The sequence below is a fragment of the Lutjanus erythropterus genome, chromosome 13 (assembly GCF_056507025.1).
Source record: "Lutjanus erythropterus isolate fLutEry1 chromosome 13, fLutEry1.hap2, whole genome shotgun sequence".
NCBI classification, from domain to species: domain Eukaryota; kingdom Metazoa; phylum Chordata; class Actinopteri; order Lutjaniformes; family Lutjanidae; genus Lutjanus; species Lutjanus erythropterus.
In genome coordinates, this window is record NC_139329.1 from 26,676,004 (window position 1) to 26,702,395 (window position 26,392).

General features: G+C 40.1%; 2 protein-coding genes across 2 annotated transcripts in view; one reads left to right on the top strand and one right to left on the bottom strand.

Annotated features, from left to right (window-relative positions):
* Positions 1-26,392, bottom strand: part of fkbp16 (FKBP prolyl isomerase 16) — a 77,377-nt gene that overhangs the window by 41,051 nt on the left and 9,934 nt on the right. The window lies entirely within an intron of this gene.
* LOC146316733 (RNA polymerase II elongation factor ELL) overlaps positions 1-26,392 on the top strand; it is a 29,690-nt gene that overhangs the window by 1,233 nt on the left and 2,065 nt on the right. Inside the window, exons 2-11 of the mRNA XM_084734848.1 lie at positions 2,086-2,133; positions 16,120-16,247; positions 16,736-16,890; positions 19,383-19,624; positions 20,285-20,409; positions 22,063-22,177; positions 23,487-23,943; positions 24,446-24,509; positions 25,016-25,187; positions 25,301-25,345. Coding sequence (XP_084590974.1) covers positions 2,086-2,133; positions 16,120-16,247; positions 16,736-16,890; positions 19,383-19,624; positions 20,285-20,409; positions 22,063-22,177; positions 23,487-23,943; positions 24,446-24,509; positions 25,016-25,187; positions 25,301-25,345 — 1,551 coding nt within the window. The remainder of the gene's footprint in view (positions 1-2,085; positions 2,134-16,119; positions 16,248-16,735; positions 16,891-19,382; positions 19,625-20,284; positions 20,410-22,062; positions 22,178-23,486; positions 23,944-24,445; positions 24,510-25,015; positions 25,188-25,300; positions 25,346-26,392) is intronic.

Below are 26,392 nucleotides of genomic sequence, written 5' to 3' on the forward strand. Positions count from 1 at the left end.
TTCCAAGTCAAAGACCACCCCAGAAAACACTGTTTTCAGACCCCAGGACTCCCACTGTGGGGTGCAAGATTCTGTCTTAAGCATATGATTTATTTATGGTTTTTCATGTCTGTGATGTAGGTGAAAAGAAGGGCTGTGAAGAAGCCTAAAAAGATTTCACAGAGACTACATAAAATTACTACTAACTACTACTGCTGGCTGTTTTTTCAAGTAATTGGCTAAATGTTTGGTCGAAAAAAATCTCACAAAATACTGAAAAATGCAACGATGCTCAAATATTTGCAATGTACTATCATGCAAGCCTTCAAAACCAGTTAAACAAAATGATTTAAATGTTAAATCAGTAATCAAAATAGTTGCCAACTAATTTTGGTTAATTTTCCACTACTAATTCATTAATCTGTAGCGCTTTCTAATAAGGTTCATTATTGTAAGTAATGGCTTCATTAATAATTTATAAACCATTTACTGATGCTATATAGATCAGTTATAGTTTGTAAAAATCCATTTGTCTAAAGTTTGGCTTTTTTTTTTTAATAATGTAGTTATAAATGTTACTGGTCTATCAAAGCTGCATCGGTCTATACTGTTGTCTCATCTCTGTCTATATGAAAACTTTTTTTTACATAATGAAGAACAAATGCAGATTGTTTTTATTTGTTAGCTTTATAGACAGTATTTTATGTATACTTGATCTCTTTACTTAGTTCAGGTTTAATATTTAGATGTATTGGGCTCTATTCATACTTGTGATTTGTAGTTCTTAAAAATACTGATGGAATTTTACTGTTTCAGTGCTGTGATATCATTTTGAACAATAAAATTTATTGTTAGATTGTAAAATATTCTCCCTATAAAGAATATCGTATGATATATCAACACAAGATTTTTTTTACTCCCTAATTTCAGTATCAGTCGGGCCCTATTAAAAATCCATTAATAAACACTCATGAGTTTTTCACTCTCTAATAAGCCATCATGTCTAAAGTGCTAATAAATGGATAGAAGCACACATACTAAATTGAAATTCTTATTAATGGCTAATTACTAGTTTACAAAATTAACTTATTTGTTAATATATATTTGTTTAAACTGATCATTAAAGGTCCCTTATTAGAAAGTGGGACCTATTAATTGACCACCGGTTTCAGCCCTAGTGAATGCTCCAAAATATGAATAATAATTTTTATATTTTAGAAAAAGGGTTGAGTCAATTTACTTAATGACTGTCAGTAAATAACTCTGATTTAGCCCTACGGTTGTGTTTGTAATATGTAACAAACATTATGTGCTGTAATATTTATTATTTCATCCAATATTAAAAGCTAAGGGATGATGAAGAAAATCACAACGATGCTCTTCAACAGGGAAGACATTTCCCAAAACCATTAATAATAAATAAAGAGCGCTGTCAATCATAGGCACAGCTGTACTTCACAGATAATAGTCTCCATCTATTAACCATGTATCACACAGCTTCAAAGGCATATATTTTTTTATTATTTTAATATTTTTTAATCAGTAGGGGGCGATTAAACAATATAATGTTTGGGAGTTTAAGCTAGGTACACTGTGATCTTGGAGAGCAGCAGAGTCACAAACCACAGCAGGGAGAGCTCATAAAAAGTACCCTTTTAAAGAAATATAATTGATTTCAGAAGAAGCTTCGTCTTTCGTCTGGGGTCTGAATCAGTTAGAGGGGAAATCAGCTGAAACACACACAAACTGGTTGACACGATCAAGGTTTTCTGTAAACTATAGATCAGTTAATCACACACATTCCTCTGAAGATTAGAGCCAGAAACCCCTGAACTGTTGGCTTAATGATAAAGAAATATGCTAGTAATTCATTGGGGGGCGCCTGATGGGAAATGGCAATTATGGCAATGTTTTGGCACTTTAATGAGGAAAGTTTACCAAGCCTTGTCTCATCAAGCCAGACTGCTGTTATCTAGAGAAATCCACAGAGCCAAGCTGGAACAATGGCAATATATTATCACTCATAATTTATGAGCTGTCCATTAGATTAAACATGAACATGATTCCTGACCAGTTTCTTCTTATTCTTTCCTTCTCTCTCCTCAGGCAACACTATCAAATCAGCCAGCGATTTGCTTCAAGGGGAGCCAGGGGGTAAGATGTTTTGCATATACTCTCCCTAATGCCTCAGAAATTGAATGCTCTAATTAGTTCTGATTTGCTGTGGAGCACACTTGTGACAGTTCCTCCGCACGTCTTATTTGATTCTTAAGCATTCAATAAGCACATGCATGCATCCGCAAAGAGGTCGGCCTTGTGCCTTTCCAAATGTCGGGATGATTTCAGTGTCATTTCACTCGCTGCAATGGATTCTGTTGCCTTGGACTGTTTTATCCCTTAAAACTGAATGATCCAGTGATCAACACGGAGAATGTGTCTGCTTTGAACACGCCGCGGCCCAAAGCCCTACGGGAAATGTGTCATTAATTTGCTCGGCTATAGAGTTTAACAGTGACCGCCCACTTTTTCAACGACTCCGGTTCTGGAAGTGAATTCTGCATTCACTGACGTCTCAGAAAATCCTGTAAAGAGTTTTAAGCTCGGAACTAAGCCAAAGAACTAAGAGATGAATCACAACCAAAAATCATTTGATTCAGAGCAAAAAAGATTAGAAAACAGATAAAAAGCAAAGATACAAGATACATAATTATTTTAAGAGTGAAAAAACTACTTATCCCTCATTGTGAATAATACTGCATCTAACTTTTGTTATTACTTTAGTGTTTATATAGTTAATAACAGTTGTAATATCTGTTTTCTCTGTATATAAATGATATTAAATGCAGCATAACAACATTATTAGTACAACTGGTGTTAGCCAAACTAGCCAGCCTGCTAGCAGAACTACCCAGTAAACACTTCCATGGTAATAACAAGTGTTGTCAGTGTTACACTTAAGGATTGTGGATACTGTAGTACTCCAGCAAATTATGAATAAAAGCTATTTTCAAGGTTGATATCATTGTTTCACAATCTCATGACTTGTGGTATGTCTGCCTTGCATAGTTGTGACATTATGACTAATAATTTAAATCCTATATTCAGAATATAAATGGTTATTTCACATCCAGAACCTCACTGTTGTTTTGTCAAATACCCTGGACTGTATATATACATACAGGGACGTGGTACATAATCTACTAAAACACTTGGCGCTGAAAGCAAGAGAGCATTCCTGCAAAGAAAGATGCCTGTGTCCAGCCAGATTAGCCGGGCCACTCTTACACCCTCCCCAGCTCTGCCTGCTAGGCTACTACACATTTACCACACAATCGGCCCTGTCTAAAAGGAGCTGTTCTAATCCCCGCAAGAGCCGATTGCATTGACGAAAGTGACTTTGCTCTGTACACAAATGCCGGCCCTGTGTGCTCACACGGGCCCTGGAAGCCCTAAGACAGGGTGCGCTATACCCCCAGGGCTGCTAGCCAGGTTACTGGGTCAGGCTCGCAACTGGGGAGGCTTTGTTCAGCGGAGGAGGAGGAGGTAGGGGGAGGCTGGCAAACCCCAGGGAGCCCCCACATCTCCACGCCTGTTGTCTCTGTGCAGACATGAAAGATTTGAAATACAGGAATGATACATGAACGGTGGAATTTTTATCCAGGCAAGCACCCAAAATAGATCCAAAACACAAATGTAAACATGTGATGAAACATCAGTAAGACGAGCAGCAGATTAACCTGCTCACAAGAGTCTGTCTGTGAAGAAATGTTAAGTGAGTGCAATTTAAGTGTTCTTTAATCACTGAATAGGATTTGGTGATTATATCTTGGCTGGCACATTACATATTCAAATTGCTTTGCGGAATTCAAGCACGGGCTCCCTCCCCCTCCGACAATAGTCCCCGAGCTGGACGATTGGGCATTAATGAGGTAGCTGCAACCATTGGTGGTGGTGGGGGAGGCCAGATTAAGCCGTTAGTGGGGGGAGGATGTTGGTGAACATGGCAGTCTGTCATACAACAGAGCGAAAGGATAACCAGTATCTGTGTCTCCATACTGGAGGTTTACAGCATCACAGATGTAGGTCTACCCTTTTCGTTTTATTTGCTGGGTGAGTGTTTGCCGGAGCTCATCCCTTCCTCAAAAGCAGCACGAGGGCCAAGAGGTCATGCGTCTGTGTCTTCTGACAGTTGCCAGCTGTAGAGCTCGATCACAGAAGCCACGACTGTTTCTTTTCTGATCTTTGTCTTCGCTGGCTCATGTCACATTTCCTGTAAAAGGGGCACTTCCAGGGCCGCGAAAACCAGAGGAATTCTTCAAATCACTGTCCTGGCATCACTCCAGGGCTCAGCGGTATCAGGGGCCAGGGCTCCTATCGAGAAATAGCACGCTGAGGTTTTCGGCTGCCTTTCTCTCTGACCCTGCGGCATTTAGCCCTACTATTGTAAATTGCCTGCCAAGCTTGTAATCATGCGATGAAAGACACAAGCTCTTACATGCCTCTGAAACTGGTGTTCGAGGAACTGTCAAACTTACAAAACACAATAAATAATTCTGCTTTTGAATCAGTCTCACCTCTGCTTTGACTCGCCTAAATAAGGTGCAAACAGACTTCAAACTGGACGATATTGTAGGAAAGTGAGCTGAATGGGTTTGATCAATAACTAGCGTCTGGAGCACTGAAAGAAAAAAAAAAGTGGAGGCTGTGATGCAACTATAAAGAAATAAGAGAAGTAGAGACATACTTTTTTTCACATTTCGTTTAAACTGGGAAGTTGAAAAGAAATTAGATTCTGGATTACTTTGAAATAATCACCAGGGATTAAGGAATATATTCAGAGCTGGTGTGGGTTCCCATGGCCTGGAATTTCACATCTTAGTGCTTATTTTCCTTTAGGGCTGGCAACGGCGCCTGCTTGTTGGCATGATCCATATCCATTTAGTAAGACACGAAGCTTGTGTTAGTTCTTATTTATTAGATCCATGCCGCAGAGTGCATATTGATTAGGTGTTTTATTAATTGCTACAGTGCTTGTTTCTTTTTTGTTTCTGCATACACTTCTATATGGTTCAGTGAGCACTCTATCTCACCTATTACACACTAAAAACATACAGGAATTTAGTTGGAATCAACTAATCGTTTCGCATTAATTTAATGTAAAATATATGTTTTGTTTTTCAAAGTTAAAAACTTAAGAGTTTCTATCTAATTTGAAGCCTTCTGACTTAAAATGATGAGTTGAATGAATGTGCTGCACAGAGTTCAATCAACTCGTTGAATTAAGTTTCTAAAGGAGCATATTCAGCCCAACAAGTACAACTTAATTAATATCAAGTTTATTTGAGTTTATTTGTTTTGTATCATTATAAAACTCCCTCAACTTTTTTCTTCCAAATTCGGTCAACTTAAAATGATAAGCCAGCTTGGACACTGACCTTTTAAAGTTAAAACAAATAGTTTACTTTTACAGTGCATTGTGGGATACCACATGAGTGGTTCAGTATTATTTTGTGCCACTGAATATAAGTTTTATGAGTTTAATACTGCTGTAGTAAACATTGACATTAGATTTGAATACTGTATGCAGTTCTGTGTCAGGTGCGACATCACATTCATTTCCTCCCCAGTTCATAAATGTTGAATTGCAGTCGCCAGAGTAATTGTTTTTGTTTATGGCCCTGTCTGTATTTATGTGCACAGCTGTCACATAAAGGCAGTGGTGTAGGGATGAGGGGAATGTAGAGCTGCTCTTAAAGATATTCTCATGACGACTGTGTGTGAAGGCTGAGCTTCCCCCTGGGCTCCCTCCCGCCTGCCCTCTTGATTATTTTGCCATTTCACCCCATGCCTTGGCTGAATCCTTGGGAGACATCAGGGCCTCTATCTCACACACGGCTGCTCTGACTCTACCCCCCGCCACCACGCCGCTTTGCTTCGCCTCCCCGCTCACACTGCAAATAAGCTTTTGCAGTGTGCGAGTGTGTATGTGTGCATGCGCACATCATTTTTTTTCCTCTCCTTTTTTTTCTGGAAGCTAATTAGAATAACAATAACAGGAATGTGGTTTGAGAGCCGTCCTCTCCCAGTGGCATAGCAGTGAGAGGGAGAGTTGTCCCACGTGTTTCTGAAAGGGCACACGCCGCTCTATTCATCCAGATGTGTTAAGCCAGGCAAAAGTCTCTGTGTTCTCTGCTCGTCTGAGGTCCACTGTGTTTATGCAGAGCCAGTTGGCCTTAGGATCTTTGGATCATACAGTATATTTTAGGAACAAGCTTCATGAGATCCCAAGAGGACTTTGCTTTAGTTAGCTCCTCTGTCATTATTATGTTCTTTAGTTTCAAACAACAGATTTTGAAGGATGCCATGGTGACTGTGGCAGTGTGTTTTATGGTTACACAAGTGTTGTAAAAGAACAGAAATCAGTGGCACAAACAGAGCTGGCTGTGTGGACTAGAAGTAAATAAAAAACTTGACAGAATTGGAAATACAGTGAAACACATCCAGAGTTGTGTTTTCTTGTTGTGGCTTTGTGTTGTTTATTTACATTCCAAGTTAATCCGGGACTGTTGTAACCGTCACCCTGGGAAACTGGAAAAAGCAGTGAGAAAAACTCACAATAACAACACAGGCTGACAGGGGGTACATTTAAATACTGTTTGATTGGTAGTTGAGCTATAGTATTGATATCCCCAAACTCAGCAAGAAAGATATTGGCACTGAGACAAAATGAAAAGGACATGGAGATGCTGTTTCCCTGGGAAATGCAGCAGGTTATGTGATATTGTAGACTGATATCTTCGTGCAGGTGGGACTTTTGTGTGCTGATTTACCTCCCAGGCTATTATAATACTGGCATCAGAATCAAAATAAGTTAAAAGGCCAAAGTCTGAGCAACGTCAAAATATAATGATAATTACGCTGTGTGTAATTGATGGCTATGTGGTGATTGTATTTTCTAAAAATGCCTTGTTTATATATGGAGCAACTATTACTAAATGAAAACAGAAAAATACTTGGTGGTTTGTGTCCAGTCAGAGCAACAGAGCGTGTGTTGTTTCACAGACAGTTTTCTTCTTTATTTTTTAAACAAAGCATTGACTTAATTTCAGCCAACAGAAAAAGTTTTTGAAGAGGGGTCGATCTAATCTGGTGCTTTGTTGTATTATAGTTTCTGACTTGTATTTGCCTCTCAGTATTTTCTTGATGAAATCTGAGGTTTGTGGTCTTTCTGTGTATATTTATTGTTTAGATTATGTTCTGCACTGTCTCTTGTGTATTTGTTGTTGATTTTTATGCATTTTGCAAATTAGCTTAGCCTATAAATGCTGTGATGTGTGGGATTAGTTTATGCTACTTGTCCCTATACAAATGAACAAATCTTGCACATCTTTTAATTGAATTAAGCCTCATTTTGCCATTTAAATATGTTCAAACCAGGAATCATTGAAATCTCTAAATATTAACACGGATTATAAGGAAGTTATCACTTAATTGACCTCTGATCTTTCTGTACAAAGCTGTCGATTATTAATCATCCGACAAGTCATTTGGTTTTGTAAAAATAGAGCCAAGTTGACAAGAATGAAATATTTCATTTTGTTGTACTCGACACTGGCCTCTGGAGACTCTTATCTCATTTTTTTTTCTTCTTAGATTTAAAAATGCAGCACAACAGGATATGAGCAACACTAACGCTGCAAGTAAGCACGGGCAGTGTTTTTGTGAGTACAGCAGTGAGAAGTCTGTAAAGCTTAACCACAAGAGCTTGGAATCGACACCAGAGAGCTGTTGTTTAACCTAAAGACAGAGAGCTTTAACAGGTTTATGTAATCCTTATTAGTTTTGTGGCAGAAGATACACACTGTGTAAAAAAGGAGCATTTTCTCTGGATTTGTCTCACTGTGAGCTTTACACTGTAAAAAATTATACAGAAATTTAGTGGATTCAACTAATCTTTTCTCATTAACTCAGCATAAACACACAAGTTTTATTTAAACTACTTAATTAAGCTTGATATTCTCTAGTATTTATTTTCACAAGACTTTATAACTAATTAACATGACTTCATAAGAAATGTTAGTACTATTAAACTCATAAAGCAGTCACATGAACAAGCTCTGTCTTTTCTTACATCTGTATTTTACTTGTGTTTGACAGTTCAAGCCCACTGATTGTGTTATTTGGTTTACTTTTTCAATCCATGCAAACTTGATTTAACACATCACATCTTGGTGCATATTTTTGTATCCCTCGCCCCCCCCCCCCTTCCTCCACGATTCCCCTGCAAGTTAATCAGGTTTGGACATACTTTCCAACACACAATCTGTGAATTGTTAAAGGATTACAGACTGCCTGCCTGCGTGGAGAGAAAAGTCCAGTAATGGGAGTATAGTGCAACACTCCAAGTGGTTTTTGTGGGATTGCTCCAGTGAAACAGCTAGCAATCAACAAGGGAAACGCATTACTGGTGTGGGTGCATCTGAGGCCTAATAACCAGCGTATAAAGGGAATTTCCTAACTTCCCAACCATCACTGTCTGATGCAAATTAGGCAAGGTTTAGAAGGGGGAATCCATTTACGGGAAAACACAGTCTGTGTGTGTCTAATTGTTTTTAGTTTAGAGGAAACAGTGTCCTATCACTTAGCATAGGCTTTGGAAATCTCCATCTGTCTGTGCACTAAGAGGAAGGCACCTACAGTAAAGGAGGGGCTTTGGGTGTCGGGGTGGGGAGACAGGGAGTGTTTGTTGAGGTTGACAGATTAGCTCCAGCTTCTTGGAAAAAGACTGATTCTGCTTGGCATAACAGGCAGTACCTTGGGGGATGCTCGACAGTTGCCCATCCCCATATCCCCACACTAACTCCCGTCAGTCCCCACCCTCCCCCTTATTCTGCTTTCCTGTCTCTACCAACCCCCCTCAATGAATAGATCCTCTAGCACAGGAACCACCACATCCACTCAATGAAAGCACGATTTAGACTGGAAGGGGTGATGTCACACATTTGTTTTGTTTTTTAACAAATGAGTCACAGCGGGATTGTAGATCATACTGTTCAAAGCGTGGGGACAGTGGATAAGAATAATTAATCTGACCCCTGTGTTTCTCTGAGACGCTGTTTGTTAGCATCGCTGCACTTGCTTGACTGCATGTGACATGAAACATGGCCAACAGTCGAGTGTTTTCCACTGTGAGCCCCAAGCCTCAACTTGTGGAGTCCATTACATGATGTGTCTCAACTTTATGCAAGAAATTAGGAACAAATACACTTGTCCCAGCCAGGATCCATCCCCCTCTTCTCTGTTGAGTTGTTGCACATTCCTAAAGGAAGACTATTTAGGGCCATCCCTCATGCACTGGCTCTACTGGGAGCCACCGCCGACCCCCCCCTCCCCTCCCCTCCATACCCACCCAAACCCCCAATCCCTCCCTTTACCCTCCAACAACACACAGCCACACGTCCCCGCTGTTCATGAATAATCCAGGCGGGCCGACAGCCCATTGCACTCAGCTTTGTGGGGGAAGACGCTAGAACAAAAGACGGGCAGCTCACAGAGCAGCTATGGCTGAGTAGGCTCAGATGAGAAGACAATGGTAACTAGTGTCAGTACAGACAGGGGCAGGAGGCAAAGACTTCAGAGTAAATCACATATCCATGCGCCTGCTCCCATCTCAGTGTTGCCATGCCAAATACCAGAGCTGGGAACCTTGCCTTCTTGCTTTCGTCTGCACAGCAAAGAAGAGAAAAGACAGGGAGAGAAACTATCCTCTCATCTTTCGTTGCAGATGTTTGGCTTGCGAAAGGCTCAGGACTGAGGAAGGGAAGTAGATTTCTTTTAGTGAAGCTATATTTTCCTTCCTCATCAAATGGCAGGGTTAAGAACTCTGTTTAACCCCATCAGAGATGAGCAGTTTAAACATGCTTGGGTTGAGTTAAAGATGAAGTTTTACAAGGACATCATCGACACTGTCCTTTGTCCTTGTTCAACTGCTGAGCCCCCTGCCAAGGTTTTCTGTTCCAGTCCAGTTCACACCTTATAACAGCTTGAAAGTATTTGACATCTCCAAACACACAGGCCCTGGAGTAGCAGATGTGGCTGGGCCATGGCCACAGAGGCAGTTATTGTATCAGCCTGTGTGCTCCGCGGGGGGCTGCACTGACAAGGTGCTAAGGATTGTCGTTCTGGTGCCATTTGGTGGCTCTGACTGTAAACTGTCCAACGGCTAAACATGACTCGTATCATGAAAACGGCCAGCGTTAGAGCACACGGCCCTCGCTGCTTTCATGAAGCTCTTCAATTTTACTAAACTGACCCATGTTAATAGGACTGTCTGAAGATAATAATACCCCATTAAGCTTTTCTCTGATTAATTAGTCATCAGATTTAAGGACTCACACAATCATAATTAGAATACTATGGAGCATGAGCAATTTAATAAATTCTTTCCCCCGTTCAGAGCTGGACAACTAGTGCTGATTTAATACATCCTAAGTCGAGTTATACACAGAAAGACATATGTTTCTAAATGAAAGAAAAAAGAACTTGAGTTAGTTTTTATTTCCCACTTGCCTGATTGGACAAGTGGGTCTGGTCAAATTTAAATTTTACTAGTACATTTTTTATTTGTTTGTGCTATGTTATTGAGTTTTATTAATGTTTATAACAACAAGACTAAAGTTAATTCTCAATTTTAGTCTAGGGCTTTAAAAAACAGAAGATATTCAGTTTATTATGATGATAAAGAAAAGCAGGACATCTGCATATTTGAGAGGTTGAAAATAGCCTTTTCTGCCACTTTGTATGAAAAATTACTTTAGCTTAGCTATTCATTGATTTGTTTTTTTTTTTTACTACTTGCCCGACAGCTTTTTACTTGCTCTGGGGAAGCAGGCAATCTAGTTGAGTCCTGCTGAGTAAAACTAACATTTTGGGAATATTTTTTAATAGCAGCATTCAGCTTTATTATTGTATTAGTCTCATGTTGTTGCCCAGAGTAGGGCTGCATGCTAATGGTAAGAATAAATAAATAAATAACTTACATTGCATTACATTGTTTTTTACACAGATATTGCAATTGAGATAAGATTCACTATTAATCAGAAGGATCATTTTTGCTTCACAATTTTCATTTTCACGGAAAAACTATTAAAATCATGATGATGTGACATTTGGCGAGGTCTATACCATCTCGAGAACAAGATTTGTAGCCCAGGGCATCTCTGAAGTGCTTCATTATAATGTGGTTTTATCACACATTTTTCCTTTATCAAAACATTGCAGCTATTTGGATGTTATACTTACATATTGTGATAAATTGTGCAGCCCTAACCCAGAGTAACAGAACATTTTTAACATCTACAAGCGTGACAATCAGTGCAATTATGTGGATGTAAATATTTTTGAATACAAGCATAACAGTTCAAAAATGCAGTTAAAACCAATCTGCTGTCAGAGCCTTTATAGAAACGCTTGCAGTCTGGTGCAGTCATGTAACCAGAGCTTCTGTCAGTTACATGGATTGTGTATACATGACTCATCAGTCCTTGACCTGAGACTACTAGAGCTGTATTTTTCTATGAGCTGTTATTAGCTGTGTCTGAAATCTGTTTGCCAATTTGTGAACTTTAAAAACTCCTCCTTTGTGTACTTATTGTGAAATGAAGATCATATTGGTCACATTTAAGTTGAGGACCGTACATTCAGTGTATTTGTTCCCGTTGATGTCGACTGATGATCGTTCTTGATGACTCCACAAATTTTGCCTGATAATAGTTTCCCTCTGTCGATGTGGGGCCTAAACCGTCAGCTAGATATTTGACCTCACTCCCTGCTGCATGTGCCCTGTGGGAGTGTGGGGCTTCCTCTGCCTAAAAAAAGACAAAATGACAACACACACACACACACACATACACACACACACACACACACTGCCTCAGGGGATCAGAGCAGTGCTCCATATGGAGAGGTCTATGACTCAGCGTCTCTATGTAAATCTACACCTACTACTTGACTGACAGCAGCTTCAGGACCACAAACGTGTCAGCACAAGTGGTGTCACCGACTAAATACATCAAAAATCGGAGTTAATTTCATCAGGCTGGGTGGGATGATGATGAAATAGGCCACTTTGCATCAATTGGCTGTGATGATCAGTGTATTCTGCAGTTGCTGTTTAAAGCTGTAATCTGTAAGCGTCTGTTTTTTCGAACGACAGGGAAGTTGTTGCGTTGGATCTTCTTGAATGCAGTCATTGAGTGACATGATCGTGAACACATTATTTCCTCAGATGACAAAGAGAAAAAGCCCCGACATTAATAACAGCAGATTCCAGAGAAAGGCGGGCGTCTCCCAACCATTTTTACTGTTTTACCAACACAACACAGACGGGAGACAGTATGATAATGATATAACACTACGATTTGAACTTTTAACTGTTTTGACCATTGAATGTGGACTATTGAAGCAAAACCATATAACTTTTGAAATCATAAATAATACATTGATTCTTCCTCTTACACATTAAAACTCATTAACTTGCAGTTACAGCCTTACTTGGTCTGGTGTGACCAGCAGCCATTGTGTGGCTACAATAGCCTGACTCATACTGTATTTTTGATGCTGACATTGATATTTGAGACTTTTTAAAACTGATAATGGCAGATTGAAAAACTTTCATTTCATTTGAGGTATCGATGCATTTCCTTATTGCCTCAAATTGCCATTACGTCCGGGGAACATGGAGCACGTCAGAGAGTGAGGAGGAAAGTCAGCAAACATGAATATGAAATGTCATGTCAATAAAAAAACTTAAATACCTCACCTATAAAAAGCTCTGTCTGAGTCACATCAGATAGTTTGGCAGTGGTGAACGTTCAAAGCTACTAAAAGGAACATCTATATGCTGTTGATTTTGGCCCTGTGGACAAAATAGGTAGTGTTTCCAACATAATTAACACAAAATCTAACAACAAAAATAAAATTTTGTAAATAAAAGATCTCCAACTGCTTCTTTTTAACTGGTTAATGGATGACTTACTGTAACTTTGCTTGGGAAAATGTAAACAGGCTCGTTTGACCTGATTTCAAGGATTACCTGACGCCGTGGCATGCATTAAGTATAATTATATAAATACATTGTCTTCTTGTAGATGGCCTCAATAACTTATGTAGGTCACACAGAGACATCAGTAATAACTTGAGACTGCTTCAAAACTAGTTAAAAAGTCAACAGCTCCCATGATCACAACTTGATCCATCAAACTGTTTTTTTGTTATTGCTCATTTTTGTGCTAAGCTAAGCTAAATGGCTGCTGTCCGTAGCTTCATATCTATAGTACAGACACAAGATTGGCATGAATCCTCTCAACTAACTCTCGACAAGAAAGTGAATAGGCGTACTACTCAAAATGTTAAACTATATCTTTAAGTTTCAAATTCAGCGTCTAATATCTTTTGTATTTTGCTGAACTTTCAGGGTTAAGTTTGTGATCCCAGTGTGATACAGAGAAGCTCCGTTTTAGGAATCAGGAACTGGGAACTAATGGGTTAAATGACATATGGTTATGAAGCTTGAGAGGGAAGCTGTGAATAAAACGGGGGTGACCTCTGAACAGTCTGACCTGAGTGACATTGATTAGAATTAGAATGTGAAGTGTGCACGGTGGCATGGATGGGGGTGACAGGCAAATCTAATGCATGGCTGGAGGGGGCTCATACTGCTGCCATCGACTGAAAGAGGGGACGTGGTGGCACTATTGCAATGCTAAATGTGTAAATGTGTGCTCTCATGTTATCACGAACTAGCCTTTGTTCAGCAGCACTCTCATTTTAAAACAAATTCAAATTCAGCTCTTCTGCATGCCTTTCTCTACCTCAGTAACCCCATTTCAGGGACTTGTTGCTTCTAATTTTGGTCAAGGCGGCTACTACTTTACTCTCTTAAAGTAATGGGTCCTGAGGACATGGCTCGCCTCTTGTCCCTGCTCACTTTGATGCTTTTTTGGTTGATCGTCCCTAATTAGCGTAAAAACCCAAAGCGGACATATGCAGGGCCCTGCTTTACCACTTCATGTGAACGGTCAGACATAAATAGGTCAGAATTAATGGTCAGCTGTGTGTCTCAAGTGTCCATGGCCTTGTGGGCTGCTTTGCGTTTTGTGTTGACATGGGTGGGCTTGTGCACATGAAGGGAAGCTGCAGGCTGATGGGGGTAGGGTGAATGGCATGCGTTGGGTTTTAGAAGAGGAGGGGTGTTGAGGAGAGGAGCTGTTCATTGGCTCTGTGCTGCAAAAAAAAAAACTGCTTATGGCTTTGCTGCATGACTGGGCATTTGTGACAGCTATAGTCCTGCCTGCCACATCTGCCAGGGACACTGTGCTCTCAGCCAGTCAGCTTATAATCAATCACTTGCGACTGATAACTAAAGAGGCAGCTTCAAGTCCATCTGACTGACATTTGTTTTTCTTGAGACCTGCAGTTAAAAAGCGCCTGTGTGCTTTGGCCTGAGGCGGTACCATGAGGTCTGCTACAGAAAAAAAAAAAAAAAAACAAGTGAAAGAGAGAAACAAAATCGAGCTGTTGCAGCCATCTAGCATTAATACCAATCAGTAGGCATGTATACATGCTTGTAAAGGCTGGTTGATAATCATCACGCGGCTGTTGAATCTAGGACATGCTATCAACAAAAGTACTAAACTGTCCATTTTCAGGTTGAAACACAGCTGCAGGCGGTGTAGAAGAGAGCCACTGCCAAATGCGTTTTAAAGGACATATTACCTGTTGGTTAATGACTTTCTGTGTTGAACTGTCCTTTTAGCGGAAGTGGGTTTTTGGGTCATTTTATGTAACAGGTTTTCTGACGAAGATAGACTTCACCCTGCTGGCTCGTGTGTTGCTAGGGAGCTGTGGACAGTCTGTGACAGGAGAGGTTATCGCCCAAGTGAAAAAGCTGTCCGCTATACTATTGTTATGTTTTGCCTTTCAGACAGACTCCTCCCATCACTGGCTGCAGGTCATCATTCCTGACCTGGGAGGTGCCATGTAGCCTCTGTGATTGGCTCAAGTGGGAGATTATTTAGGTCACATTTAGAGGGGAAAAAAAAAAAATCCAGCAAGTCAGGATCGCTCCAATCAGTTTCAAAAAGAGAAGCTGCTTTGTTGTTTTATTTTATCCGATGTTTTTCCACTTTGAGATTACCGTACATCAAATCAGATCAGGCTACATCTGGGAGAGATAAAACATGCTTATTGCATAACACACCACTCAAATTAGCAATGCCAGCAGACACACTCAAGCATGTCGGAGTGTGCTAGAGAGCACTATAAAGCTGTTAAAGGTTCAAATTCACATGACTTCGCTTTTAACACAAAATGAAGGACTTGCTCGGTGCTTGTTTTTACTTTTCATCATAAAGATATTTTACTCTTCTAAACAACGTTTCCTTACACTTAATTTGAACAAGTCATGCTTTGTATCAAATTAGACAAAGACTCCATATAATATGTTAGTATCCAGCATTAGAGGCTTTATTAGACTTTATTCGAGGGTAATCAGGGACACATTACAACAAAGCTATACTGTAAACTAAAGTGAACTCACATATCTGCGGCTTGAGACACACCCTTTTTGGCTGGTCCCATACAAATGGCAGAGCAGCTAAGACCGATGCCAACTTCTTTGATAAAGTCACATTATCTGCCTACAGTATTACGACAAGTCTGTGCAGCCACCCAAAGACAAAATATTACTGTACCTCTGTAATTTCACATATTGGTTTAAACAGGAAAGTGGCAGATTTGTGGTTTCAATTTGGTTTACAGTACAGTTCTGTTGTAATGTTTCCCTAATTAGCCTCTAATACAGTCTAAAAAGGGTCTGATAAAGGGTCAGATAATGTCTAATAAAAAACATATTATTTCTAGCTGTTGTCTAATTTGATACAAGGTATGTCTTATTAAAGTACTGCTAGGTAAATGGTGTTTAATTAGGGCAGGTGTTTGTTTAATGTCTATTAAAGAACATATTATTTTTGTCTGATTTGATCCAAAGTATGACTTGTGACATCTTATTTGTGTACTGTAAAATAAAGCGACCAATGTTTCTAGTAATTTCATATTCTGTTTCTTTATTTGTCTTGATAGTACATAAAGATCCCAGCGCCGACCCCTGAATCCCCTGACGGATTCAGAGTCTTCTCGTTCTACCTGTCCAGCGACAGCAAAGACAAGCCTCAGTCCAGCTTCGACTGCATTCACCAGTATGTCTCAGGGTAAGCAGCGCACATAACTCTTTCCACAGTCAACCACAAATGGAATTCGTAGTAAATTTAGTGTCAGACTGAGACCGCAGGGCCTTACCAAACAGTGGCCTCTCTCTTCAATATTACAACAGACAGTACCACTGTCAGACAAGTCATACAACACTACAATAACACCCAAAGGCCGTCAGGCCACAACTAACCTCAAAGGTGTGACCAGTAATAACTGAGAACAGAGAGGTAGTGTTTGTGGCTATGCAGGGTCAAAGGGTTGGTTAAAGTGTTAGATTAGAGCTGCTTTGTTTGCACTCAAGTAGAACTGATGCTTTATAACACAAGGGTAGAATTTGCATGCAGACACAAGTCAAAGAACCAGTTTGTATGACAGCAAGAATCTCTTGTGCTTGTGTTTGACAGACGGCCAGCTAATTGAGCCAAGCCAGAGAATTTGTAAGCTTAAACTCTTAAATCTTCTCTCTTCTCCTTTCTCCTCCGCACAGGGAGGGCAGGGATCACCTGGAGGGCCAGGGCAGCATTCAGGACAAGATCACAGTTTGTGCCACAGATGACTCGTACCAGACGACCCGGGAGCGCATGTCTCAGGTGGAGAAGGACATCTGGAGCCGCTCAGCGATCGAGATCAAGCCGGGGCCAAGTGAGCTTTTGTCTAATAGCTGTATCTACATTCTGTTGAATCTTCCAGCTTCAGTTGTGGCAGCCTCCAAGCACATAGGGATCAAGGACAGATAACCAGTCAGTTTTCATGTTCCCAGAAAGCTACTAAACCATTGCTTCTCACCATTTCATCCTGCTGATAATTGCCATATGGTGTGGAAGTTATCACATAATTGATCAAAGTGCTGCGTTGCAATTATTCATGCAAGAGGGATGCCTCTCTTTCTTGTAATTTTCCTTTCATTTTGACCAGATTGCTCAGGCAGTGTGCCAACTTGCCTGCCAGCGCCATTAATGTGATTGAGTTTGCCAGAAGTATGTGCTAACAAGTCTCATGCTGATGAAGTTTTGCCTAAAATGTAATTACACTGACTGGAATTAAATTCATTTAACTTTGATAAAATGCATCATCAAAAGGAGAGGCCATTCTTAACCTGGAGTGATCTGTGCCTAACATGTAGGATCTACTTTTGCAATTCATTTTCTTTATTCACTGCCTCACTGCCTGTCTGAGTAATGGTTTTAGAGTCATTGTCAATTAAATTGAGCATGCTGTAACTTTATAAGGGATCTAGCCATGAGGTTTCGTGACATTTAGAGGCCCCATGTGAATTTAAATGCTTGTGTAGATTATATTTTATGAATGGAAACACACTGTGTAGACCAACGATACAACATGATGTTTAGGGTAATTGCTATAGAAGCCAGCTGTTGGAACTGGTTCCTACACATTAAATGTCATGCTTTGCTGCAGCAATAGTCTCTCAGAGGCTGTTACAAAATAAATTTAACAGTCTGGCTCATATTTGCATCTAATAAATGTTACAAACATGAGATGTCCTGGTTAGAAACGTGCAGTTACAGGATATTTCAGTTAAGCTGAACAAGCCTTTTCAACACATAACTGTCCCTCCCTTCTTGCGAAAGAGAAATACATGAGCTATGGATCACAGTATGCGCCATATGCAGTGCAGAGCCCACAGTTGTTTTGTGGTGACTGACTGTCTTTTTATGGTACAGTAATGTTATACTCGTCACAAAAAATGTCCATAAACCATCTCACAATTACAGGTTAGAGAGTAGAAAAATGTCTACAGTTTATATAATAATGTATGATTTAAAGTTCATTTATATTCAGGGAAAAAGGAGACAGTGACAAAAAGCAACTGAAATGTGTGCACACCTGTTGTTTGACCTTTAGTTTTTTTTTTTTAAATAAATTCAATGCATTTTGATTATTATTGTCATTCTTTAGCATTTATAATTATTTTCCTCAATAATATCAATACACTATTGTAAACAGTTACTATTTTTAGTATTTTTAGTCATACATATGCCCCCACAATACAGTAAAGCGGGTCAGTTATGTGACAATCGACTGAGACATTACTGTCATTACAGTAAGTATCATTCAACATAAATTGCCTTGCGAGTCTTAAAACTTCCCTGAAGCTGCTTTAATTTATTACTGTCAAACAACAATGGTTCTAGTTGCTGCTTGTCTAAAAATGTGGCAGTACAAGTTGTTTCAGTGCAGGAAGGATATCTGACCAAAACCTTTGTGGCCTGGTTCAAGGTAGATGTTGAAACAAGCTCCTGCAAGACTTTTGCACATTAGATTTAAAATGACCATTTGAGTTTTACAAGAAATACTGGCATCCAAATGTACTTAAAAACTTTAATCTACAGTTTTGACAGTGTAAAACATGCTGAATGCATATGATACTTCTACCATGTTGTCCCTGTGAGAGCGCTGTTAGTCTTCGACCTATAGAAACCTCCAAAGTATGGCTTAATGTTGTAATGAGATTACGGTCTGCAGATATCTATAAGCACTGCCTGTCCAGGTCCAACTGAATTAGTACGGTAACAGGAAGAAAGGGCCTCTCTGTGTTAGTTGCTTTAGTTTCCATGCTCCTCTGTTTACTCAGCAGTAGGCTAACCCTACTGTCAACCCCTTTCACTGTTTTCCACTCGCAGCAACACTGCCTGTGCACACCAACACAGAAAAGTTCAAGGTATTTATGTATGTAAATTGCCTTTTCAGGTTGGGTTGAAAGTGCTGCACATACTATATCTGTTGCGTGTGCGTAAAGCAGATTGCATGACAATAGAGAGATAAAATGAAGATAATGTGTATGAGGTTGTCTCTTGTGTGTAGGCCCCTCTTTCAAAATCAGGGTGTGATTTGTATAACTGGCCTGAGGACTGGATTAGGAATGATATGTTGGCTGTGCTATTACAGGATACTGCGCAACGTATGTGAATCCTGTTATCAGATCAGTTATAATCTCCTTTTTCTTCTCTACTTTTGTGTAGGGTAGGGGCTGTATGGCCATTCAAAACCACAGCTTTAGATTTCTGCCCGTGATAACTTTTTGATCCACTATCACTGACCGGAGAAAATTGCCCTTATCTTCCACAAATGTCACATTGAAACTCTGCTGTGTGTCCCTTTGTTTTGATCTTCAGGTAAGTGCGTAAAGGTCCAGAGGAAGCAGGGTCTGGTATCAGGCTCAGATAGCAGCAACAAGCACTCCCCCAGCAACAAGAGGAGCCTGGTTCCCAGTCCTGTGGCACACCGGCCCTTGAGGGATCGCATCATTCATCTCCTGGCCTTAAAGCCTTACAGGAAACCTGAGCTGCTACTGTGGTTGGAGAGGGAGCGGGCCAGTCTAAAGGACAAGGCTGATTTGACCTCAGTACTGGATGAGGTGAGACATCTGGCACATTTTCGACTGATGATGAAATATACTCAGGAAACACCAAAATGTTTAGTGTGATAAAAACAAATTTAGCCTCTTTTAGCATCAGCTGGTATCAGGTCAAGGACTGAAACTACAAGCAGGATAAATTAGTCCCTAATTTGCTATTTTGCTAATGATACTAATGAACAGACTACCGCTGTACAGCTATGAAACTCTGGTGCTGTCAGTAAGTTTATTTCAGGCATATTTCCTGTGTTCACAATGTTTGAGTGTCCCACTGCAGTCATCAAGTGGAGCCTGTGCCGCCGCTGGTAGCTGTAATTAGGGCTGTGCTTTAATTATCTTTGGAGGAGAAGATTGTGTTTTGACAGGAGAGGGGTGGGGTGTCTCCAGCTGGGATCTGACTACTTTCAGAATTGAAAGTGGTTAGTTTGGCTAGATTTGTATCAGCAGGATTAAGTTGTATAAGGGCAGGGTTAAACTGTTTACCACGGAAACAATAACAACCCACTGAAGAAAGGTCCTTTTTGATTTAACTATAAGGTGGCGTTAAGGCGTTGCAGGTTAACACAGTTTGGTGATTTTATGACCTGAGCTGGCCTCTTTTCCAGATGTATTCTGTTCTCCTTTACATGATTTATTAATTGCGGGAACTTTGTTTTTCAGGTTGCTAAACTGAGCCCAAAAGACCACAGCTACTCTCTGAAGGATGAGCTCTACAGACACGTCCAGAGAGACTGGCCTGGATATCTAGAGGAGGAGAAGCAACTTATCAATAGGCTCCTCATCAGGTGGGTGTTAAGTAGAGATATTTGGCTGATATTCAGTTAAAAAAATGTGATTGTTATATTGGGATTAATGCTTTCTAGTTGCCAATCATGAAAACAGATTGATGACACAAGAAACTTGAGCCAGTCCTCACCTGAGTTTTGTTATTGCCACACGCTAATTATATATGATTTGAATATTAAAAACTCACCCAATTTTGCTTTGTGTTGCTTGCACGTGAAAAAGTCTTTTATTGTGAAGTATCCACAGAAACCTGTTGTGGAAAACTCACTGATTTGTAAGTGATTACTTTAATAACTGCCAACTAATTGGTTAATTGACACATCTTTGCAGCTCTACTCCAAAGTTCACAAATTAACAAGTTAAATCTTGTTTAATATACAAAAGACACGCTTTAAACGTACAAGCAGAGCCACACAAACCATTTCCCTTTTTTTGAGTCTTTGTGCTAAGCTAATTACCTTCTGGCCGTATATTTACCGTAAAGACACGGCAGTGGTATCCATCTTTTTCATCTGACTCTTGTCAAGAAAGCAAATCCGCATGTTTCCCAAATTGTCAAACTGTTGCTTTAAGGTTCTTTTAGACCTTCAGAGAGCCGTTTGGGCAGATAGTGCAGAAAAGACTAAGGGATGGATGCGTTTTGACAGTGCTGGCGTTGATACAGAAAGGCCACTGAATTAATGTAGAAGTCTGCTGTGATCATGCTGAAAGGGGGAGCTTCTAAATGACTATGTCTCTGCACTGATGAATCTCTTAATGGACACATCAAAGCAGAGGAAAATATTCCCTGCACCGTGTTGCCAAATGGCATTAGCATGGAAGAGCAAGGCTGAGCTTTTTAGGGTGAGCTTCCTCCCCTCGTACGTTTTCTTTGCCTGCCAGTAAACACGCAGTCCATGTGCTACACGAGACTTCTGGACAGTCATGTTGGGTGATTGCACAACCCCCTCCGTTCACTCCCCCCTGCAAAGTGTAAAAAGCTTAAAATTGTAATAATAAGTTTGTTTTCCAAGTGTCATAAAACTGTGATCGCCTGTAAACACTGTAAACTCCAGATTTCTTTCCTCTTATTTATTCATTTGTCGGAATATGTTCTTCTTATTGTTCCTTTTTTACGACTGTCATTTCACTGACGTCAATGTTTAGTGCCTCTGAACTTGTACTCACACTGACCTATGATTAACAGGGTTGCATGAATCCACTTGGGGGGTGTGACTTGTTGTAGCGTCAGTTCGAGGAAGGAGCTGTAGGAAGCAGATTAACAGAGAGGAGGGTTTGGTCCTACAGGAGGTGAAATCTGCTGCTATTGTTCTGCTCACAGGACTGTGTTTAGTCTTTGTGGTTACCTCCTGCAGACTGCATCACTAGAGACATAAAACATGCCACATAAACATGCAGAAAGCTCGGAAAAACTTAAAAAAAAAAAAAGATTGACAGTTTTGTAATGTCAATAATTGTTTCTTCTGTGAAAAAAGCTCCACCCCTGTCATTTCTCGGCGTGTCATAATAAATGATAATTGCTCATCCACTTGTTCATAAATCAACCAAAGCAAGCTTCATGGCCTAAATAACTGTCTCTTCCTGTTTAGCTTTACAGGCCATTTACCTCGCGGTTACTGTCTGAAGGTGCTCTGTTCTTAATCTCTCCTCAGGAAACTTCAGCCACTCCACAGTAGCCAGTTGAAGAGTCCCCAGTCCAACCAGTCATTCCACAAAACTCCAGGGGACTCTCCCTCACAACTCAGTCCTGCCAAGAATCTCTCCATGGTAATTATTCACCTTGAATGAAATCTATTTTCCTACTTCTTCTTTCTTATAAGACTGAGAATAGATAGGGTATGTCCTCTTTTGCAGACACACATTACTGGAATTGTGGTGTTTCTGCTATATCTTTGTGGAATTACATTCACTAAATGCAGACTAAACACAGGACTGACTGGAATTAAAGAGTTTCTTGTGTCCTGTCAAGTTTAGAACTACAGTTTTTAGTCTTGCTGCTTAAATATTAACGATAATCGTCATAGTGACATTACTGCGTGCATGGAAACATTTAAAATTACTGAAAGCAGCCCCTCTAACCATGAAAGTAAATAATTAAAGAAAACACTTGGAGATCAATACAACACACGATAAAGAACTCACTTGTAAAGCTCACAGTGCACAACATGATGTAAAAGGTAATAAAGCCTTCCCTGCAGGAAGGAAAAAAATAATACGCTCGGGTGGGTGGTGTGTGGATCATTTAAATTTCAGCTTAATTATGTACATGTACAGCAGTTGGAGCTGGTTAGCTTAGTTTATAGGTGGGGAATGTGATTCTAATCCCGTAAACTTTTTGTCATATTAAGCGAATATCTCCTCATGGTCTGCTAGCTGTCCATTTCGTGTGTGCGCTGAAAGAAAATCTGGTGTTTCTATACAGCCATGGCTTTGTACATGAGGAACAAAAAATCACAAAGTCACATTTGTTTTTGTGCATGTGACAAAGGGAGGGTGATGGGAAGGGGACGTGGGGGGAGTGCATGGGATGATAAGTCTTCAGAAGGAGCACTGAAGAGAGGGGTGACTTTGTTTGGCTATAGGCTTCAAATATCAACAATTTTTCTGCAGAATTGCATTCCCCATCTGTAACATGTGACATGCCACACTATTTCTTGGCAGAGATCAGTTGTCAACAACCAACAGGGACTCAATGAACTTAACGGTCCTGACCAAGAAATTTTCTAGCACGTACTCTTTTGTGAATGTCAAATTGTCACTTTCACACCCTTGTTTTGCATGGATTATTTTCAAACAACATATAACTATAGCATGTCAATATGTGAGTTCTTGTTACTAGCGAACAGAGCAAAATTAGTATGTTCTCTGGATTTCAGTCTACAGGCAAAGCGAAGCTTACCCGTGCACATATGAGAGTCATGTCATGCTTCTCAACTAACTTGTAGTATATAAACATATGTGAACTTTTCTTTTGAAGACTATTTTTGCACGATACAGGCACATCCTATGTAACTTACACTCTAATATCAAAAAGTTAGAGCAAATAAATCACTGTGTTCTCTTTTTTTGACTCTAGAAACGCCCATTGCCCTCAGACCCATCCAACTGTCAGACCCCCAAAAAACAAAGACTATTAGACCAGTGTTTGCCTCTGCAGTCACCCTCTCATGGAGACTACAGCACTAATGGGGCTCGTAGCTCGTCCAGTCATGGAAACTCTAGTGTACCGGTCAAACTGGAGTTTGACAAAACCAACAATCATCTCCAGGGGAGCCCAAATCGTCTGTGCTCACCGCACAAACTCAGCGGGTCGTCTACTATTCCCAAACTGGAAAGGACAGAGCCAACCCATACTGCACCCAGCTCTAAGCGCCCACACACTGACACGTCCCTTTGCACTGACCAACAGTTCACCAACGGCCAACATAAAAAGAAGAGGTCCAAAAAGCACAAAGACAAGGAACGAGAGCGCTTAAAACCTGACTGGATTGAGACAAGTCCAGACCTGAAGCAGAACCAAGAAAATCTCAAAGGTAAATGGCCATAAAACTATAAAATTGTCGGGTTTTGTCACACTTCATGTGTCCTATTGTGTTGTCAAGGACGTGTTTCAGATTATTTTTTCATGCCTTGATATTATCGGCTTTTATTTAGCAAAAAAGTGAAAAAAAAAATCCTCAGGGTTGAGTTAAAGTTGCTGCTGGAAGCCCACAAAGAGCAATTCATGCACTTTCATTTGAGAGAGCAGTGAGTGTTGTTAGGACTGCAACACTCTCTCCGCCCTCCAGTCCTCACTCTAGTCTGTTGATGATTGACTGTGAAACAGCTGGGTGACCTACGGTCGAGCGAGTCAGCAGGCAGTGTTGCCTCTACTCTGAGCTGCTGACGTGACTGCTTGCCTTGGATCACGTCTCTTATCGGAGGCAGTGATAAATGATTCCATCAGCCTTGATATGATGGGCACATTATCGCATTTGCATTGGCAGATTGCTTTAACCTTTTTTCAATGTGTGTGTGTGTTTTTCCTATCTACAGACCATGAGGGAGAGAAAACACCTGTCAATCGAACCTCAGCAGATGAACTTCCTGACTATTTAATGTAAGATAAATACATGCTGTGTCCCTGACTGTGCTATAATCCCAGATTTAGAGGGATTTATGATTCATAAATGAAATCCAAATAATTGACACAACATCAGTGGGTCCACATAAGTCTTTGTTGATATCATCTGTCACTGAGGAGTTTAGGTTTCATCGTCTAACACGCTGTTGTTGAGAAAAGAAACCCACTTGTCCCAGAAGGGTTAGGTTCAGCTTCAAAACATTCACATAAATAGAGGGAAGTAAAACACATGTCTAAATGAGCTGTCACAAAGCTTTCACTGAGAATGACTTCACAAACAAATGATCTTATGGCTTACATTTATACATCTGGTCAACACATCATGGTGTTAAATCAGTGACGTGTCAGGCCTCTCGCTCCAGTGTTCTGCAGTGCCATCTACTGGAAGAATTGGGGGAAAAGACCTTGGCTTCAAGAGATCACTTCTGCTTTTTAATAACAACTTTCAATATGTTTGTTTTCCTTTTTTTTTTTTCTTTCAGAAAATACAGCACCATAACAGCACTGGAGCAGCGTCAGCAGTACAAGGACGACTTCTGTGCCGAGTACGATGAATACAGAACTCTTCATGACCGGATTGGGGCTATCACAGAGATGTTTGTTCAGTTGGGCTCAAAGATCAACACTCTCTCCCCGGGAACACAAGAGTACAAGGTACTGGTCTGGACCAGGAGCCTTTTAACGGCTTTATTTCTAATGAAATACCAAACAGTTAACACATCAGATACATGACATCCTAACACTTCTTCCTTTTGTTATCTTTTCAGCTTATGGAGGACCAAATACTACAAAAGTACAGAAAGTATAAGAAAGTAAGGACTATACAATTTTATCTCATTTCATTGAACATTTGTAGCACTATACACTGGGCCTCATGCAAAAACCACTCAGTATTTAATATAATTTACAAATATCCCAATTTTATTGTATTTAAATTTCCCTTGGGTGATCAAAGGACAAAATATGTCACTGAAATAAATAAAAATAATAATACTTTAATGTAATATTAACGTTCTGATCACCGTATTATTGTGACGTGCACCAAGGCTTTCACATGGCCAGTTCACTGTGAGGTTGGACAACGTCTCCTGTTAGATTTTATTGGCTCAGGTACTTTGGCACAATTCATACAGTTCAGTAGTTGCTTGGAAAATCCTGTGTCAGTCAAGATATTTATGCAGGTTGCTCTCCAGGGAAACATCATCTGTTAAAGTATCTGACAGTTTAACATCAGCTGTAATCCAGTTCATCATCTGTCATCACGTCCTCTGGACCAACTCCCATGTTAGTCAGACTGTTTCGCGTTAGCGAGGTATTTGGAATTTAACTTGATGTCAACCCATTGCTTCTTTATTTCTGACGTGGCTTTGATAGCTGCGGTATTACTGTATAATCCCCTAATATAACAAGCCTACTGACACAACTAAATTTGTTATGATTTTGTCACACTTTTGCGAGTTAAATCCTCCCACAAATGGATTGAAAAAATAAACCTTAAATAACAGTCTGGGGGCTTTGATAATGCTAATGATTAGGGCCGTGTATTTGCATTGTATTTATTACAGCCAACAAAAGTGCATAACCTTTTGTGCAATTTAAGCAAAGAAAAGACGTGTTTTAATTGTTATATTAGAGCAGAAGAGTCAAATGGCTGAAAACAGATTACAACACTGAATCTTTGCATGTAAACTATTCATTAAAAATCAAGTGTTTTGGGGAATTGATACATCACAAATCATGATATTGCAATTCTCAGGTGTATCAATACTTTCTTACACCCCTACTAATGATCATATCTCACAGATGGTTGAGACTTATGAACAGGTGGCTTTCATCAGGTCGAAACAAGCAATTTATAA